General features: G+C 51.5%; 1 protein-coding gene across 2 annotated transcripts in view; it reads right to left on the minus strand.

Annotated features, from left to right (window-relative positions):
* Window positions 1-12,267: 12,267 nt before the first annotated feature.
* The window catches only part of UBE2G2 (ubiquitin conjugating enzyme E2 G2), a 33,771-nt gene continuing 26,288 nt past the window's right edge, over window positions 12,268-19,750 (minus strand). For both annotated transcript variants that reach the window (XM_075004478.1, XM_075004479.1), the window contains 3 exons: window positions 18,833-18,951; window positions 16,675-16,815; window positions 12,268-14,535 (listed from right to left, as the gene is read on the minus strand). In XM_075004478.1, the coding sequence (XP_074860579.1) occupies window positions 14,423-14,535; window positions 16,675-16,815; window positions 18,833-18,951 (373 nt within the window). In that variant the 3' untranslated portion in view covers window positions 12,268-14,422. The remainder of the gene's footprint in view (window positions 14,536-16,674; window positions 16,816-18,832; window positions 18,952-19,750) is intronic.

Raw genomic sequence — 19,750 nt, forward strand, 5'->3', positions numbered from 1 at the left:
TGGCTGACTGAGCACCAGAGAAGGAAGGAGTCTCACAAGAGCCAGAGGGGGAACAGAGCCATTCCTGCAGCTGCTGCTGGTGAGTGGATACCCCGGGAAATAGCCGGGAGATGGATTATACCCGACTCCTGAAGGCAGAGCTAGCGGGGCTGTGCAGAGAGGGGCCTGACCGTGGGGAAGGCGACCAAGGCCCAGCTGATTGCACAGCTGGAAGAGAATGACAGATCCGGGGGGGCAGAGCCTGTCCCGGCAGAAAGTGGCCGGTCAGCCTCGGGAAGCATTTCGGATTCTCCGACAGGAGCAGGGGCTCGACGCCGTCAGACAGACGCGGTGGCCACCAGGTCGCGCTCAGCTAGCGGTGGTCCATCGCGGGCAGAGTCCCCCGCCACAGAGCTGCGACGGCTGGAACTCGAGGTGAAATTAAAGGAACTGGAGCACCAGGAACGGGAAAGAGATCATGAGCGCCAGGAACGGGAAAGAGAGCGTGAGCACGAGCGCCAGGAACGAGAAAGAGAGCATGAGCACGAGCGCCAGCTACAAGAGACACAGCGGGAGGAGAAAGAACGAGAACGGAAGGAGAGAGAGTGAGAGCGGGAGCATGAGCGAACCATGGCAGAGGCGAGACGCCAAGAGGCCCCAGCTGCGGTAAGCAGGGAGAGGGCCAGACGGCTCGGGGTGGCCAGTCACTTGGAGACGCATGTGCTGGCCCAGTGTCAGGACACAGGGGACATGGACGAGTTCCTTACCGCCTTCGAGCGAGCCTGTGAGTTGCATGAGGTTCCCCCAGATGAGTTGCTCCGGCACCTCACCCCCTTGCTGGGCCGGAAGGGCGCAGCGGTGCTCAGCCAGCTGGTGGGGCTGCAGCCTGGGGACTATAAACGGTTCAAACAGGCCCTGCTGCATAAGTTCGGGCTGACTCCGGAGATGTACAAGAAGAAGTTCCAGGAGGCGCAGAAGAGGCCAGAGGAAACCCACGTAGATACAACCGCCCGCCTGAAGCAATACTACCAGAAGTGGGCATTCGGAATGGGAGTCCAGTCCGTAGAGGACCTGATCGAGCTGGCAGTCGTGGAGCGATTCTACGAGATGTGCGCACCTGACCTGAGGGTGTGGCTCGTGGACCGGAAGCCAGGGGACTCACATGATGCAGGGAAGCTGGCAGATGACTTCACAAACAGCCGGGCCAGGTTTGAAAGTGAGCCCCACAAAGAGAGGGAGTCTCGGAGAGAGAGGGAGTCCCGGAGGGAGAGGGAGTCCTGGAGAAACCGAGAATCTCAGAGAGACCGGTCCCTAACTGTACGACAGAGGGGACCACCTCTTGGGCAAGCCCAGGAAAGAGGGGCCAGCCACCCACCCCCCAGAGAGCCAAACAGAGCCCGGACAGAGCAGCCGGCCCGAGGGACACAACAAGACCCAGGCTGTTACCGCTGTGGGCGAAAGGGGCATAGAGCAGCCCAGTGCCCCAGGCTCCCAGACAGGTTGAGCAGGCCGGGGGGTCATGGAGTCAACTGGGTGGGGTCCCAGAAGCCAGAGGGGCTGGCGGCCAAGGCGGGTGGTGCTGACAATGGGCACTCGGCTTGGGCCGAATCTGCCCCACAGACCAGCTCCTCAGGGGGACCAAATGCTCAGAGGCCAGTTTACAGAGTGGGGGCAGCGCTACCTCTGTGGAGCAAGTGTCTCAAACACCTCGAGGTAGACGGGAAAAAGGTCACGGGGTTCTGGGACACAGGCGCTGACGTGACGCTGGCCCGACCCGGGGTGGTGGCACCGGGCTGCATGATACCCGATTCCCACCTGACGATAACAGGAATTGATGGGACCCCTTTCAAGGTGCCCATGGCGAGGGTGCACCTGAAATGGGGGAAGAAGGAAGGCCCCAAGGAGGTGGGCGTGCACAGCCATTTGCCGGCGGATGTACTGATGGGGGCTGACCTGGAGAACTGGCAAGGTGAACGCCCTCGTGCCCTGGTCCTGACCCGTAGCCAAAGAAAACGAGGGGTGCGCTCCCCAGATTCAGGGGTACAGGCCCAGCCAAAGCCACAGGGGCTAACCCTGAGAGAAAGGGGGCCCCCAAAAACCAGATCTCACAGGCCAGGGATGCTGGAGCCAGGCAGGGATGGGGAAGTAGCATCCGCTCCTGCCCGAGCGGAAGAATTCCAGGCGGAGCAGCAGAGAGACCCCTCCTTGCAGAAGCTGAGGGAACTGGCCAGTCTCAGCCCAGCTCCACAGCTGGGGGAGGGCTGCAGGGAGAGATTCCTGTGGGAAAAGGGATTCCTGTACCGGGAATGGGCTCCCAGAAGCAAAGCGGAGCCATGGAAGGTCCAGAGGCAACTGGTGGTTCCCCAAAAGTACCGGCGCAGGCTGCTGTACCTAGCCCATGATGTCCCGCTCGCAGGACACCAGGGGATCCACCGCACCAGGAGAAGGTTGTTACAGAACTTTTTCTGGCCAGGGATCTTTGCAGCTGTCCGTCTGTATTGCCTGTCCTGCGATCCCTGCCAGAGGGTGGGGAAGAGCCGGGACAAGGGGAAAGCTGCCTTGAGGCCACTGCCCATCATAGAGGAGCCTTTCCAGAAAGTGGCTATAGACATAGTGGGCCCCTTCAGCAAGGCAACGCGTTCGGGGAAGAAATATATTTTGGTAGTGGTAGATTTTGCCACGCGATACCCAGAAGCAGTGGCCTTGACCTCTATCGACGCTGACACCGTGGCAGATGCACTGCTGTCCATTTTCAGCAGAGTGGGGTTCCCCAAGGAGGTCCTCACAGATCAGGGGTCCACAGCCTACCACCCGCAGACCAATGGGCTGGTGGAGAGGTTCAATGGGACTCTGAAGCAGATGCTGAGAACCTTCATGAATCAATACCCCCATGACTGGGACAAGTACTTACCCCACCTGCTGTTTGCATACAGGGAGGTGCCCCAGGAATCCACGGGGTTCTCCCCGTTTGAGCTGCTGTACGGAAGGAGGGTACGGGGACCCTTGGACTTGCTCAGAGAAGAGTGGGACAGGACGGCCTCTCCTGAAGGGGAGTCAGTGGTACAGTATGTACTGACCTTCCGGGAAAAACTCACCGAGCTCATGGGCCTGGCCAGGGAGAACCTCTCCATGGCCCAAAGGAAGCAAAAGGTCTGGTATGACCGTAACGCCAGGGCCCGAGCCTATGCCACTGGGGATCAAGTGATGGTCCTTATACCTGTGCGGCGGAACAAGCTGCAAGCGGCCTGGGATGGGCCCTTCAAGGTCGTCAAACAGCTAAATGACGTGAATTATGTGGTGGAACTGTCGAACCGGGCCCACAGCCACCGGGTCTATCATGTGAACATGATGAAACCTTACTGGGACAGGCAGAACTTGGTGCTGGCCGTGTGCAGACACTGGGAGGGGCAGGGAGATGATCCCTTGGTGGATTTACTCACAAGGACTGGAGCCGGCTCCTTGCTGGAGTCTATTCCCCTCTCAGACCAGCTGACCCCTGCCCAGCAGATGGAGATCAAGGAGGTGCTGCATTCGCATCAACAGCTGTTCTCGGACAGACCCGGACGCACTGACCTGGCTGTCCACCGAATAGAGACAGGCACCCACGCCCCTATCAAGTATGTGCCGTTCAGAGCCACAGGGAGGACGGCTCAGGACATAGAGCGGGAGGTTGAAGACATGCTGGCTCTAGGGGTGATCCAACCCTCGTCCAGCCCCTGGGCCTCTCCTGTGGTGTTAGTCCCTAAAAAAGATGGGTCTGTTCGGTTTTGTGTGGACTATCGCAAGCTTAACGCCATCACTGTCTCGGACACCTATCCCATGCCCAGGCCTGATGACCTTTTAGACAAGCTGGGGGGAGCCCGTTACCTCACCACCATAGACCTCACCAAGGGGTACTGGCAAGTGCCATTAGACCAAGATGCCCGGCTGAAGTCGGCTTTCATCACTCCTGTGGGGCTCTACGAGTTCTTGGTCCTGCCCTTCGGCCTCAAGGGGGCACCCGCTACCTTCCAGCGCCTGGTGGACCAGCTACTGAAAGGGATGGAGAGCTTTGCCCTGGCTTACATGGACGACATTTGCATCTTCAGCCAGACGTGGGAGGACCATGTGTCCCAACTCAAGCAGGTGCTGGACCAACTCCAGAAGGCCGGTCTGACTATCAAGGCAGGGAAGTGCAAGATGGGAATGGCTGAGGTGACCTACCTGGGCCACAAGGTGGGCAGCGGCTGCTTAAAGCCAGAGCCAGCTAAAGTGGAGGCTGTCAGAGATTGGCCAACACCCCAGACTAAGAAACAGGTCCAGGCCTTCATTGGGATGGCGGGGTACTACCGGAGGTTTGTGCCCCACTTTAGCTCCATCGCAGCCCCCCTCACGGAGCTGTGTAAAAAGGGAAAGCCTGACAAGGTGGTCTGGACCGAGCAGTGCCAAGAGGCCCTCTGCGCGCTGAAGGAGGCTCTGGTCAGGGCCCCAGTGCTGGCAAATCCAGACTTCAACAAGCCCTTCCTGGTGTTCACCGATGCCTCAGACGTGGGGCTGGGGGCGGTGCTAATGCAGGTGACTGACAAAGGGGAGAAACACCCCATTGTGTACCTGAGTAAGAAGCTGCTGCCCCGGGAGCAGAGCTACGCGGCCATAGAGAAGGAATGTCTGGCCATGGTGTGGGCGCTGGGGAAGCTGCAGCCGTACCTGTTTGGACGGCGTTTCACCGTGTACACCAATCACTCACCCCTGACCTGGCTGCATCACATGAAAGGGGCCAACGCCAAGCTCCTGCGGTGGAGTCTGCTCCTGCAGGACTACGACATGGAGGTGGTCCACGTCAAGGGGAACAACAACACCATAGCCGATGCCCTGTCACGCAGGGAGGGCCCCGAACTTCCCCAGGTCACTGGCTAAGTGACCCCGCTCAGTGCGGTCTGGAAGGGGGGAGAGATGTGATGGAGTGGGGGGTGTATGTGTGAGTCAGGCTGGATGTCCGAGGCAAGCAGCAGCTCCCAGTGGCTAAGGATGACCCTGGGGCTACAACTGGCAGGTAACACCTCTGCCTGAACAAAGAGCAGGGAGGAGCTGAGCTGGGTTTTGAATCGGGGGCGGCAGTTAGAGGCGAGGAGAAGGGAGAGCTGGAAGGCAGCCAGCCTGAGGAGGGGGAAGCTACACCCCAGAGGGGCACCCCTCGGGGTCTTCCCCCCAGGACAGGTTGGAAGGACTGTCTCTGGCTGCTATGCTGTTGCTTCTGTGAGAAACTGGACATCTGTTGCCTAATAAACCTGCTGTTGTACCTGCTGAGTGAGAGTCTCTCCTGCCAGCGGGCGGGGTGCAGTGCAGGGGGACCCCTGAACCCCATCACAAGGACGGCCCGATAAATCGATCTTGGATACACTGATTCCAGGTACACAATTGTCACAGATGGAACTGCAGATCTAAGATCGATTTTTAGGTCTCGTGTACAGCTGCCCTTGCTTCTTTCTTCCGGGCTGAAAATGTGAGGGAGATTCCCAAACCTGCGCCACTTTCTGGGTGACAAATCTGAGGAAGTGTCCCAGATTGAGGTGTCATTTGAGGCTTTGGAACGCACTGAAACTGAACAGTGGGAAGTCACCAGGACCAGATGGCATTCACCCAAGAATGCTGAAGCAACAGAACTAACAACTGTGGTTTGTAACCTATCATTTAAATCAGCTTCTGTACCAAATAACTGGAGGATGGTTTATGTGATGCCCATTTTTTAATACGGGCTGGAGAGGTGATCCTGGTAATTACAGGCCGGTAAACCTAACTTCAGTACCAGGCAAACTGGTTGAAACTATCGTTAAGAATAGGATTGTCAGACACACAAATCAACATAATTTGTTGGGAAAGAATCAACATGATTTTTGTAGAGAGAAGGCACACCTCCCCAATCTACTACATTCTTTGACGTCAACAAACATATGGACAAGGGGGATCTAGTGGCTATAGTTTACTTAGATTTTCAGACAGCATTTGACAAGGGCCCTCACCAAAGTCTCTTAAGCAAAGTAAAAGCTGCCAGGCGTAAAGAGGAAAAAGTATCTGGCTAAAACACGGGAAACAAAAAGAGTGCTTAGAGTCAATGTGGATAGTTCTCTGCAAACATCCATTCGACGTGCAGCAGGCGAAAAAACCAAACAAAAAAGCCAATTTCCTAATGATTGCCATGTAATGGAGTGGGGGGAGTGCATGTGAGAGTCAGGCTGGATGTCTGAGGCAAGCAGCAGCTCCCAGTGGCTAAGGATGACCCTGGGGCTACAACTGGCAGGTAACACCTCTGCCTGAACAAAGAGCAGGGAGGAGCTGAGCTGGGTTTTTGAATCGGGGGCGGCAGTTAGAGGCTAGGGGAAGAGAGAGCTGGAAGGCAGCCAGCCTGAGGAGGGGGAAGCTACACCCCAGAGGGGCACCCCTCAGGGTCTTCTCCCCAGGACGGGTTGGAAGGACTGTCTCTGGCTGCTGTGCTGTCGTTTCTGTGAGAAACTGGGCTTCTGTTGCCTAATAAACCTTCTGTTGTACCTGCTGAGTGAGAGTCACTCCTGCCAGCGGACGGGGTGCAGTGCAGGGGGACCCCTGAACCCCATCACATGCCAACATTCAGGTAAGGGATTGAGAAGACAGAAACTATCATATTGCCTCTATATGAATCCATGTTACGTGCACATCTGGAACGCTGTGTGCAGACGTGGTCACCTCACCCCAAGCACATTTGTCTTATTTTAAAGGTGTAGCCCTTCAAAATTCATGGCATTGATCATTAAGTTGGAGCTTAACGCTGAAGATGGTGCTGAGGATTCCCCTTTATCCCCACCCCGGGCCTTCCAGCTGAGTCTTTTTCATGTGGTTTCAATACTTTGAAAATACCACTACATTAAAAGGACCTCTCATTTCCCACTGCGCTTTGGCAGAGGGTAGCGGATGAACTTATAAAAAGGATGCTGCTACTATCCCTTTAAACTACCGAAGCCTAAAGCAAATAACCCAAAACCACGGAGGTAAAATCCTTACACGCTAAGTTCCTTGTACGTATGTATCACTGTACGGCATCACAGGCTACACCACAGTCATACGAATCCTGGAACTTTTCCTTGCAACAAACCCCGCTGCCAACTTGGTCCACATATTTATTCTGGGGATACCGTCACTGGACCTAACCATGTTAGTTACAAGATCAAAGGCACATTCTCGTGCACTTCCAGCCACATTACATATGCCATTATGTGCCAACAATGCCCTGCCACTGTGTACGTTGGACAGACTGGGCAAAACCTTCGCCAACGAATAAACGGACACAGAGCAGACAACAAGAAACTCAATACACGTAAGCTGGCCAGTGAACACTTCAATGGAGTGGGCCATTCTGTTGAAGACCTGAGACTGTGTGTCCTGGAGCAAAAAGAATTTAAAAAACAGATCAGAGCAAGAAATTTGGGAGTTGGAATTCATATTCAAATTCGACACATTAACATGTGGTCTGAACAGAGACAACAATTACCTCACGCCTCACAAGGACTGCTTCCCTTCCTTTGATACTCATAATTATCTCAGGCAGGACCATTAACATCCCCCCACCCTCATCCTCCACCTACGTATTTGATTTGTCAGTTTTTATTGCAATTTTTTTTTGATCCTCTGTAGCTATAAATGTCTGATCTGAAGAAGTGGGTCTGTCCCATGAAAGCTCACCACCGAATAAATCATCTTGTTAGTCTTAAAGTGCTACAGTTCTGCTGCTCTGTTTTGTACGGCATCTGTCATTCAGACGCTCCTGCAAGAACAAGTTCTGACTGATTTTTTTTTTTTTTTTTTCCAGAGGCTGACAAAGGCAAACTGATGAGAACAGTTACTCAGGGCTAGCCCCGGTATAGACCTTGTGATCATGAATCTCTGCGACAGAGAAAAGCAGTTTCTGAGCAAGTGAAGTCCAGGCACTAACAACACAACAGCATCTTTAGAAAACCAAACTCTGCAAGCTGCCCCTCCTAAGCTGGCAGAAATCACTAAGGTGCTGAGTTAATGGCACAGCCGTCAGAGATGCAGCATTTCAGCTAGGCACAAATGACCGTCGGCATGCCTCAAGTTAGTGAAACACACTGATCTTTCAGGATGAAAAGCATCAATGTGCAGTTATTTGATTCACTTACAGTATCTGAATCAAAGTTTTATTTTCCATTTGCAACTATAGGTTGAACCTCTCTACTCTGGCTCCGAACCAGAGAATTTGCCAAAGTACGGGAGGTCAATACTGTCTAGCAGCATTACCAACACTTCCACTGCTTGCTGAGCTCTTAGAAGACATTTTGAGTAAACTACAGCTAAACAGCAGCACAGAACACTGAGAGCCAGGACTGGTGGTTGTCAATAAACTTTAGGGGAACACAGGGAATTTGGCCACACCCGTGATAAGTGATCAATTGGCTAACTAAAATCATGCCAGACTATGGATGTTGCTGGACAAGAGTGTGCTGGATTAGAGAGGTTCAACCCATAGTACACAACTCCTAACATGCTGCATGTTGTTTAAATGAAATGTAAAGGTCTTGAGGAATAAATGGTGTAGTAAGGTCAATATGACATTCAGCTGTTTTTGCCAAAGCCTCAGCGTGACAAACAGAACAAAGAGATCCCTGTCTAATCTATTAGAATTCTTTGAAGGGGTTAATAAACATGCGGACAAGGGGCACCCAGTGGACATAATATACCTAGATTTCCAGAAAGCCTTTGACACGGTCCCACACCAAAGGCTTTTATGTAAATTAGGTGGTCATGGGATAGGAGGAAAGGTCCTTTCATGGATCGGGAATTGGTTAAAAGACAGAAAACAAAGGGTTGGAATAAATGGTAAATTTTCACAAAGGAGGGGGGTAACTAGTGGTGTTCCCCAGGGCTCAGTCCTGGGACCGATCCTGTTCAACTTGTTCATCAATGATCTAGAAAATGAGGTAAGCAGTGAGGTGGCAAAGTTTGCAGATGATACCAAGTTGTTCAGGACAGTCAAAAGCAAAAGGGATTGTGAAGAACTACAAAAAGATCTCAGCAAACTGAATGATTGGGCAGCAAAATGGCAAATGAAATTTAATGTGGGTAAGTGTAAGGTAATGCATGTTGGAAAAAATAACCCAAATTACACGTACTACATGATGGGGTCAAATTTAGCTACGACAGATCAGGAAAGGGATCTTGGAGTTATAGTGGATAGTTCTCTGAAGACATCCACGCAGTGTGCAGCGGCAGTTAGTAAGGCAAATAGGATGTTAGGAATTATTAAAAAAGGGATCGATAATAAGACAAAAGATATCATACTTCCCCTATATAAAACTATGGTACGCCCACATCTCGAGTACTGCGTGCAGATGTGGTCTCCTCACCTCAAAAAAGATATATTGGCATTAGAAAAGGTTCAGAAAAGGGCGACTAAGATGATTAGGGGCTTGGAAAGGGTCCCATATGGGGAGAGGCTAGAGAGACTGGGACTTTTCAGTTTGGAAAAAAGGCGATTGAGGGGCGATATGATAGAGGTATATAAAATCATGAATGGTGTGGAGAAAGTGAATATAGAAAAATTATTTACCTTTTCCCATAATACAAGAACTAGGGGACACCAAATGAAATTGATGGGTAGTAGGTTCAAAACTAATAAAAGGAAATTTTTCTTCACACAGCGCACAGTCAACCTGTGGAACTCCTTGCCCGAGGAGGCTGTGAAGGCCAGGACTCTATTATCGTTTAAAAAAGAGCTTGATAAATTTTTGCAGGTCAGGTCCATAAATGGCTATTAGCCAGGGATAAAGTATGGTGCCCTAGCCTTCACAACAAGGGCAGGAGATGGATGGCAGGAGATAAATCACTTGTCTTCTGTTCTCCTTCTCTGGGGCACCTGGCATTGGCCACCGTCGGCAGATGGGATGCTGGGCTTGATGGACCTTTGGTCTGACCCAGTATGGCCATTCTTATGTTCTTATGTTCTTATCCCATTAAACGAACAAGGCACATTTCAGGTCTCAAACTAACCACCTTTAAAAAATCAAAACAGAAGTTATTAAAAAGTTGGTGGTTTAAATCAAATGTTCCTTCTGCCAATTTTAGTGATGACTTGAGCCATTTTGGCTTGGCAAACCTGTCTTGCCTTGCAGTGCTAACACGTTTCTTTCAAGCCTCCGTTCCATGTCACTAAACAACTCCCCCCTGCCCCCGAGAGTGCAGAGATTCAGGAAGATGTGGACATTTTCCAAAGGCAACTGGGAGTTGGATGCCCAATTCCCACTGAACGTTTATGTGGGATGGGCACTGATTAGCTCATTTCCAGAGTCACAAAAACTGGTGCCAACACAACCCTACAGTGGGCATTAACCCTTCTGCCACAGCTGAGCAGTAACTTTTTGAGATCATGAGACCTTCATGCCCAGTGCAGGATTCCTGCATCTTCTTCTAAAGCAACCATGATCTGTCCACTGTCCCAGACAGGGTGAGGGATACAGTGGACTTTGCATCTGATCCCACCTGGCAATCCTTATGCCCCTGTGTGTCTTTGACGATCACAGAATCAGAGAACACTAGAGCTGGAAGGGACCTTGAGAGGTCGTCCAGTCCAGTCCCCTGCCCTCATGGCAGGACCAAGCACTGTCTAGACCAACCCGGATAGGTGTTTGTCTAACCTGCTCTTAAATATCTCTGGTGCTGGAGATTCCACAACCTCCCCAGGCAATTTATCTCAGTGTTTAACCAGGCTGGCAGTGAGGCAGTTTTTCCTAATGTCTAATCTAAACCTCCCTTGCTGCAGTTTAAGTCCCATTGTGCCTTGTCCTGTCCTCAGAGGCCAAGGAGAACAATTTTTCTCCCTCCTCCTTGTAACCCTCTTGGGTACTTGTAAACCGCTACCATGTCCCCTCTCAGTCTTCTCTTTTCTAAACTAAACCAGCCCAGTTCTTTCAGTCTTCCCTCAGAGCTCATGTTCTCCAGACCTTCCATCAATCTTGTTGCTCTTCTCTGCACCTTCTCCAATTTTTCCACATCTTTCTTGAAATGACTTCTCATTACTCTTTGGCTAGCTCTACACTTGACCCATACCTCGACGTGGGCGTGGCAATCAGGCTGATGGGAGATCACAAATGAAGTGCCCGCAGCTACACAGCATGCCAGCACGTCGAAGTTGCTGCGGGAGAGAATTAGCCTAACGTAGCGCTGCATATTCACGGCAGCACTTCATCAGTAATCTCCCATCAGCCTGATTACCAGGCCCCCTTCGAGGTATGGGGCAAGTGTAGACATAGCCTTTACGTCTCTAGCTAGTTTAAGCTTGTTTTGTGCCTTGGCCTTTCTAATCTTGCTGCTGCATACGTGTATTGTTTGCTTATATTCCTCCTTTGTAATTTCTCCTAATTGCCACTTTTCACATGACTCCTTTTTGATCTGGAAATTCTGCAAGATCTCCTGGCTAAGCCAAGGCCCTCTTATCATACTTCCTATCTTTCCTACGCAGCGGGATTGCTTGCTTTTGGGCCCTTAATAATGTTGCTTTGAAAAACTGCCCACTCTCCTCAGTTGTTTTTTCTCTGCCTTGCTTCCCATGGGACCTTATCTACCAGCTCTCTGGGTTTACCAAAATTTGCTTTCCTGGAATCCACTGTCCCTGTTTTGCTGTTCTCCCTTTCACTGTTTCTTAGAATCACAAACTCTACGATTTCATGGTCACTCTCTCCCTAGCAACCTTCCATTTTCAAATTCTCAACAAATTCCTCCTCATTTGTTAAAATCAAATCTATAACTGCTTCCCCCTCGCTCTTTGCGCCTTCTGAAAGAAAAAATCATCATTCGTGCTGCTCAAGAACTTTCTGGATCGCCTGTGCCTTGTTGTGTTAGTTTCCCAGCGTACGTCAGGATAGCTGAAGTCCCCCATCACCATCAAATCCCGTGTTTTGGGTGATTTTATTGTTTAGAAAAAGCCTCAGCCACCTCTTCTACCTGGCTAGGTGGTCTGTAGTAAACCCCTATTATGACATCACCCTTGTTTCTTATCCCTTTTAACTTAACCCAGAGACTCTCAACATCTTTGTCTCCTGCATCCATCTCCACCTCAGTCCAGGTGTGCACATTTTTAATATAAAAGGCAATACCTCCTCCCTGAGTAAGCTGTACCCTTCTACACCGAGACCTCCTCCAGCACTTCACACCCACGGACTATATCCCTTCCCACCCGGGGCCCAAGTCAAAGCTGGACTCCCTGAGCTTCTAGCTTCTCAGCTACGGAAAGCAACAACCCAGGAGAAATACGTTCTCAGACTGTTGTGAAAGGAGAGAATATCACTTTATTTTCAATACACAGATTACGTTCCACCATAAAACAAGGACAACGACTCTTTGAACACGCATGAATAAAAATATTTTGCTTTTAAAAGAAGACTAATGCTGCCATCACACCCCCTGGGAACCGGCATGCCACCGCATGCCTCCGGAGGGAAGTCATTTCCTAACGTGTCTATGGCATTCCACAAGCTATGCCCCATCTACCTAGTGCCTAACATGTCTTCACTCCACATACAAAAGCTACATCTTGGCGTACGCTCGCAAACACTAGCTGGGTACAGTACTACTCCATCATTTTCTTGCTTCTCCCCTTTCCCCACCTGTCTCTTGTCGGACCTGGAGGAACGGCTCCCTGTAACGGAAGTAAAGCCAGCAATTCACCCCAGCCCAGGGTACCCCTGGTGATGGATAAAGATGACGCGCAGTAAAAAGTGCGTATTGCAGCAGGAACTGCAAGCCCCCAAATACGGAAATGAGCGCAACATACATCGATTTCACCTCAGCAAAGCTCTCCCCATGGAACAGAATTATTCCTATAATTTGATCGCTTGGTTCTCTAGCTTCAAAAAGAGACACGCTCAACTGAACTCAGAGATTTGATTCCACACCCAACAGAGGCGTAGGTTATTGCTTGCAGCGTATTTGCTTGAAAGGCTTAGGGAAGATCCAGACCTAGACAAGAAGTTGAGTTGCAAGGTGCCCCCTACCAGCTTTGGTCTGAGCACTGCAAGGAATAGGGTCTAAAGGCATCACAGTCCTGCGGCACCCCACAGGGGGTCAGTAAAAAAAAAAAATGTTCTAAGTGGGCACACTTCCAGCCTCTAGAGGATGGCATGAGTGAGGCAGATCTCCGCTAGGACTGACTCAAGTACACGAGAGCAGATAGTATCCTGAAATAGCGATTCCTGCTAATCCTGTCAAACCCACACATTCCCCACTCGCGCAGCGGGTGACCAGGGCTGTTGTGACTAGCGTTCAAGTTGGAGCTCCGCTCTATCGAGTATTGGGAGAGCAGATCCTCTCGCAATACTTTGGAAAAGATTTTCTTTCCCAGCAGAACTAGCTGAGCTCATTTTCCCACAGTTTCCAGAGCACAGATGACCCAGCCTAGCGTTTCAGCATGCAGGTACCTATCGAGACAGCTGACCAAAACATTTAAGGAAACACGGGATTGCCAGTCCTCTCTCTCTGATCTCTGATTCAAACTGGAAGGTGCGTTACAACTTAAGGGGGAATTAGAGCAGTCACAGCATCTCTTCTTTGCAAAGCAGATTCAAAGGCTAGCTTTTGACTGACAGCATGATACACCAGTATTGGGCTATTCTAGGTTGCTGGGTCCAACACCACCAGCCATTGATGGAACTGGCACTCAAATTCCAGAGATACCTAAAAACCTTGAAATCACGACCTACATCAGGACAACCTGAAATCATTCTTGTTTGAGCACGTCTTTCACTGAGCCGTTTATTCCGGTGCTGACCATCACCACTGCTTCCAACTTCCCAGTCACATCACAAGAGTAAGGAGGACTCATTTTCTACACGCACTTTTGGGTGTGACCTTACTCCAAAGTGCAAAGCCGATTGTTGAAGCGGGTTACCTACAATGCCTTTTCTCCAGAACAAGTTGAGCAGCCGACTAGCCGAAACACGAATACATGCAAACGTGGATATGCCGAGCACGTTGCAGACGAATACTTCAGTGAGCTGCCTTTACTCTAAACCATGGACTTTGGGGAGAAGACGACCAAGTCCACTGCTCTGCAATGCACAATCACTCGTGCATTCTCCTGGTGAGACTGGGGGTGGGTTGCAGCAAATTATAAAAGACTGTGCCGGGCTTAAATTCCTGCTTTGTAGAGTCTCCAAATTTTCAGTCCAACAGAATGAGGTAGCATTCACCAGCCTGTGCAATAGGACTGAGTCTGGCTTTCAGTTCTAATAAAATACTCCCTTCCTACACGCTGCAAGCCAGAAGCTTTTTAAGGGGTGGGAAATAATAAAAAGAAATATGAAAGGAACAAACGGGCCAATGATTTTGCAAAATCTGCCTTTTTGGTACCAGCACATAAGCCCTGCGCTCTGTCAACTGGCGAGAAATACAGAACACTGCAGCTTTGTTCTCCTTTCTGCTTCTAAAGCCCGAGAGACTTCTGCACAATCTGCTTGGCGATCTTGTTGAACTGTTCTCTGTCCTCCCGCCACATTTTGGAGGCATCAACGTTGGCTCCGCTTTCGTCGTTTGGTTCTGAAATGAGAAAGACACAAGGGGGATGCAGGTGTGATGGGGTTCAGGGGTCCCCCTGCACTGCACCCCGTCCGCTGGCAGGAGTGACTCTCACTCAGCAGGTACAACAGAAGGTTTATTAGGCAACAGATGTCCAGTTTCTCACAGAAGCAACAGCACAGCAGCCAGAGACAGTCCTTCCAACCTGTCCTGGGGGGAAGACCCCGAGGGGTGCCCCTCTGGGGTGTAGCTTCCCCCTCCTCAGGCTGGCTGCCTTCCAGCTCTCCCTTTTCCTAGCCTCTCACTGCCACCCCCGATTCAAAACCCCTCTCAGCTCCTCCCTGCTCTTTGTTCAGGCAGAGGTGTTACCTGCCAGTTGTAGCCCCAGGGTCATCCTTAGCCACTGGGAGCTGCTGCTTGCCTCGGACATCCATCCTGACTCACACATGCACCCCCCACACTCCATCACAGCAGGTCACTCAGCAAGGCGTTTGGTCCTTCAGGGGCTGCCTCTGCATAGCCCTTCTCCCATGGGCCTGAGACACCGTCTGCCCTAGGGGAACTGTAGAGCACTCTTGGAGAGGGAAACCTGCTTCACACACACACTGCCCATCCCACCCCTTGTTACAGGTATCTCACAAAACAGGGAAGAGTTTCAAGCCAGTGTTTTTTTGGAGGGAGGGGGCCTCTCTCTCTCCAGCCCCACAGTGCGGTCATCTGCAGACGGGGGACCCGCGGCAACAGAAACACACTCATCCTTCACTTCAGGAGCAACCTTCAGCCAAGACACTCACAACTCTGCAAACCGAACGTAAGCCACTGGGAGGCAGGCAACTCATTTTAGAGTCAGCGAAGCTGAGGTCCAGAGCCTAGGGCAAGATCAGCGACTAACAGTGTTGAAAGGGGGAGCACGAACAGAACCCAGGAGTCCTGGCTCCCAGCGCCCTCCTCTTCCATCTGTGCAGTTTTCTTTCATGGCTCGGTCATGAGGAACTGGGGCCATTGCAATATAAGATGGCGATAAACTTCATACAGTCTCTTGTGATCACACACGAACTTCGGGCGCAATTCAACCCAACTATGGAGGATCTGAGCAGTTCAAAACACTGAGCGATCACCCGTCTCCAGACCAAGGTTCTTCCAAGCCCATGACCCTTCTAGTCCTCCCTTGCCACCCCCTGGACAATCACACCGTAGGATCACGGAGGCTCCACTAAGCACCGTCTGCCCTCAGTTTCCAGCCTTTGGTAGGCACAATTCCAGAGCACACAGCTGGACCCTGCCAGCAGCTGCAGCCCAGGAAAGCAACTTTCAGAATCTCTGCTACGCAAAGGCTATTCAAAGGGTTGCCTTTCGGAGGGAGTGACAGACAAAGTCACGAGGACGGAAAAGTCCAGGCAGCCATTGGAGCACTGGACGGTCTGGCTAAGAGGGGGGCGTCACCCAAGCCTTTCAAGGCCCCCCACATCACTGTGCTGGGCCTTAGGCTGTTCAGTGTTTAGCTTGGGGCCAATCTTGGTGTCCTGCCTCCTGTTCACTCAGGTCTCCTGCTCCTAAAGCCTTGGGTTTTAGATCCCGGCAGCCATGCTGTGAGCACGGACACCTGAAGGGTTTCTCCCCTGAGCGTATACAGCCAGAACACCTCTCTAGGTTCTTAGGCAGCCTCCGTCATAGCAGCATTTAAGCACCCACGTTATATTATCACCGTTCAGTACCAGCTACGGAAGGAGCACATTTCTGCAGTGATCAGCTAGCCAAGGCTTCCCAGGACAAGCAGCTGGGTTAAATATTAATGCATTAGCTACAGGGCTTGCAGGGAGGTTCCTCAAACCCTGACCAATTAGTGACCTCAGAGTGAGGACTAACAGCTGAGTCCTGATTAAATGAACAATAGCAGAGGGCACCAACAGGGCCTCAGAGGCGTCCAAGGTGGGAGAGAAGCAGCGTGAGGTGGCCTGTAAATCTGGATCCACCAATCTCCTGCTGTAGTCCCGCTATTTTTTTGGGTACGTTAAAAAAGCAGTAGGAGACTGTTGTGGCAGAACAAGGGACTCAGACCACTGACGCCCAAAAAAGACAAACATCAACTGGAGACATCACCCATGCTCCAGAAACGCCACCTCGGCCGAGCAGCTCCCGAAAGGCCCTAGGCCTTCTTACCTGCTAACATGCTAACCACCGACAAGAGGATCTTCTCCACGCTCTGCACAGGGCTCCACCGCTCAGCACTGCTCTCGTAGCCCATGGGGTCGTCCCCCGGAGCATGCAGAATGGAGATGCAAACTCGCCCATCTGGGTAAACTGTGGAGGAAGGAGGGGAAAAGCCTTTTGTAAATGATGCACTTGTCCCTGTGTGCTCCTCAGCCCTGCGAAGATCTATGTGCAGAGGTGCACAGCCCTGGCTACTCCTGAGCCCAAGGGGACGCTTTCCTTCCGGACAAGGGACGGGCGTTCTGTTAGATTCCCTGAATTAGGAAGACTCTAGACTTACCGTCATTCTGGCCCAGGTCACAGATGTGCTCCAGTGAAAGCAGGCAGCAGATCAGCGCCAAACCTTTCTCGGCATCTCTCCTGCCCAAGCGTGTCTCTCGCAGTGACGCTGCAATATGGATTACTGGGCCTCCAAAGGACCCGCACCAGTGGATTTCCAAAGCGAACACTTTGTTAATTTCTGCCCACATTTCTAGTTTCTCTACAGCCAGTTCTCACCACCCGGTCCAAACTACTCTCATCCACAGGTTTCAGGAGCACACGCCTTCCTGACCAGATTAAGAGCAGAATTCACCACAAACCATGACACTTTCCCTCCTCGCCCACCACCCGCAATTGGACACAAGATGCTGTGACACCCCAAGAACTCCACTCTCTGCTGGACACTGCTGCATTGACTTGCTGGATTTACAAAGCAGTGTAGAAAACTGTAACCCTCTCCAGAGAATGGGTGATGCAGAGCTAAGTCACCCAGACTTCTTGAGAACTTCTGTCCCAGCCAAGCTCTCCTTACAGTAAGGGTGCGTCTGCATGGAAGTCAACTGGGAGGTGACAATCAGGCAGAGCTGAGGGTAATGGGAGCTGGGTGGAACAAACTGCCTCGCCAGCTGATGGAAGAGTACACCTGCAGGAAGGGCACAGTAGATCAGGAGCTCAACACGAAGTATGGATGAAACCGGTAGTGAAGTCTGATCCAGAACGTACAGATGCTGACATTGCAGAGCTTGCCTGCTGGCGGGGAACATGCAGGGCAGGCGTGATTGGTTTCCCCTCTAGTGCCGTCAGACGTTAATGAAGCGGGGACAGGTCCAGGCACATCATTCGAGTCATAATAAAAGGTTTGCGCGTTTGCTGCGTTGCTTTAATCACTAAATAAGTCAGTATCCAGAAGCGCTGTGCGACAGGCCTGTTCAGTAAGTGAGAACAGAGCGCTGGAGAAGCACAAGAAGGTTCTCTTCTAAACCACACGGGCTAGTCCAGGATAAACCTCCCTGGGCCTGGCATGGTTTGGGGCCCGTCAGGTCCTGACAAGACAATGTGCTGGACCAGGGGAGGTCCACAGCTTCTGTCTCCAGACAGCCCCATGCTCTCGGGGGCTGCCGCTGCTCCAGCCTCACATTCTCCAGGGACTCTGGCCCTGGCCCCACGCTGCCAGGGGGCAGGCAGAGGACTCTGGATCTGGCCCCCAGCCCCGCGCTGCCGTGGGCAGCCCCAGAACTCTCTGGTCCCGGAACATCCCCGGTCCATGGATGTCTCCGGCCGAGCGCGTCTCGGATTTGAGAGGTGCCCCCTGTGTTATCGAGAAGAACGTTTTCACCCCTCTGCCTGCAGAGAGAAGTCCCATGAAAACACTTGGGTGCTGATTCGAACAGTTAGAAAAGACTTAAAAAACCCTCTGCTCAAGTTCACATCCAAGACTCCGAGCCTCACACCAAGGTCCCATCAGGAACCACATCCATCCTTTCCAGCAGATGCCACTTTTCCTTCTCTTCGGGATATTCCTCCTCTCTAGAGCGCGTTAGTGTAGGGAAAAGGGGCTCCCAGAGAGACATGAAACTGTCCAGGGATGCAGAGTGCTCCCACCAGATACAGTGGCTTTTAGATACCCTCATAAACCCATTGGTCTCTAAAGGTGCTACAGGACTCCTCATTGTTTCTACGGACCTAGACGAACACGGCTTCTCCTCCGAGACGTTTCTCCAGCTCTGGGGCTAAATGAGAGAAAAGAGCCTTTGGGGAACGGCCGCTGTGCAGCTCCAAGAGTCGTCCCTTTCAAATATTAGATATTTCAAAAAGTCTTTTTAAAACCCTTTTGAATCACACTTACTGTTCGGATGAAACATCTCACACGTGAACCTCATCTTTGGAGGACTCAAAGGATAATCAAGAGGGAAGCTCAGGATAGCAGGGAACACGCCATACTCAAAACAGGTGTCCTCTGGGCCCCTAGAAACAAACAAAACTAATTAGATACCTGACGCAGTATAAATGCCTCTCTCTGCAAAAGGCATCGGAAAAATGCAATTTAACCTGGACGTTATGAACACTGAGAGAAATCCCAAGGAGAAGCATACCGCCCTATCAGTATCGCTACCACCAGAGCCAACATGTTCAGACAAATACGATGCACACACCTGGGCTTCCAGTGAGATTCACATCCTACCCAGGAGACAGAAGAGCTCCTAGCAGTTGAGCCTAACAAAAAGATTTGTAAAAGGCTGGCAGCATTTTGGGGCAGTCTCCTCTCGCTGTGCATTTCTAACACCGAGCGCAGAACCTGAACGGCCGCTAGCAGCAACCACAAGACAAATAGGGAAGTGCTTCAGAAGATGGCCCAACAGTAGCAGCAAGTTGTTCTTCATAGCGGGCGGGACCCGGTTCGTGCAACGCAGGCTATCGTCTACTTGAAGGACAGACTTCACCTGTCCCGGTGCGGCGAGCGTTACCACCAATATCCCCATTTAAAACTGCGGCTAGCAATGGAGATCTCGTCCACGCTTGCTCTTTGCCAGTCTGATACTTGTTCTCAAGGTGACACGTCAGGAGAAAGGCGGAGCTCTGGGAACTCCCCGCAGGCACTGCTGTTCCGAGTTTCCTGTACCAAAGTTGTGAGGGGGCTGGACCCAAGACAGGGCCTTTTCGTCACCATCACTGCCTCACGTGACACACAGGAAAACAGATTTCAGTAGCACAGGTGAGTTACTTCCCCTTAAGTTTCCAATGTTACTCACACAGCCTCCGAGGG

The sequence above is a fragment of the Carettochelys insculpta genome, chromosome 10 (assembly GCF_033958435.1).
Source record: "Carettochelys insculpta isolate YL-2023 chromosome 10, ASM3395843v1, whole genome shotgun sequence".
NCBI classification, from domain to species: domain Eukaryota; kingdom Metazoa; phylum Chordata; order Testudines; family Carettochelyidae; genus Carettochelys; species Carettochelys insculpta.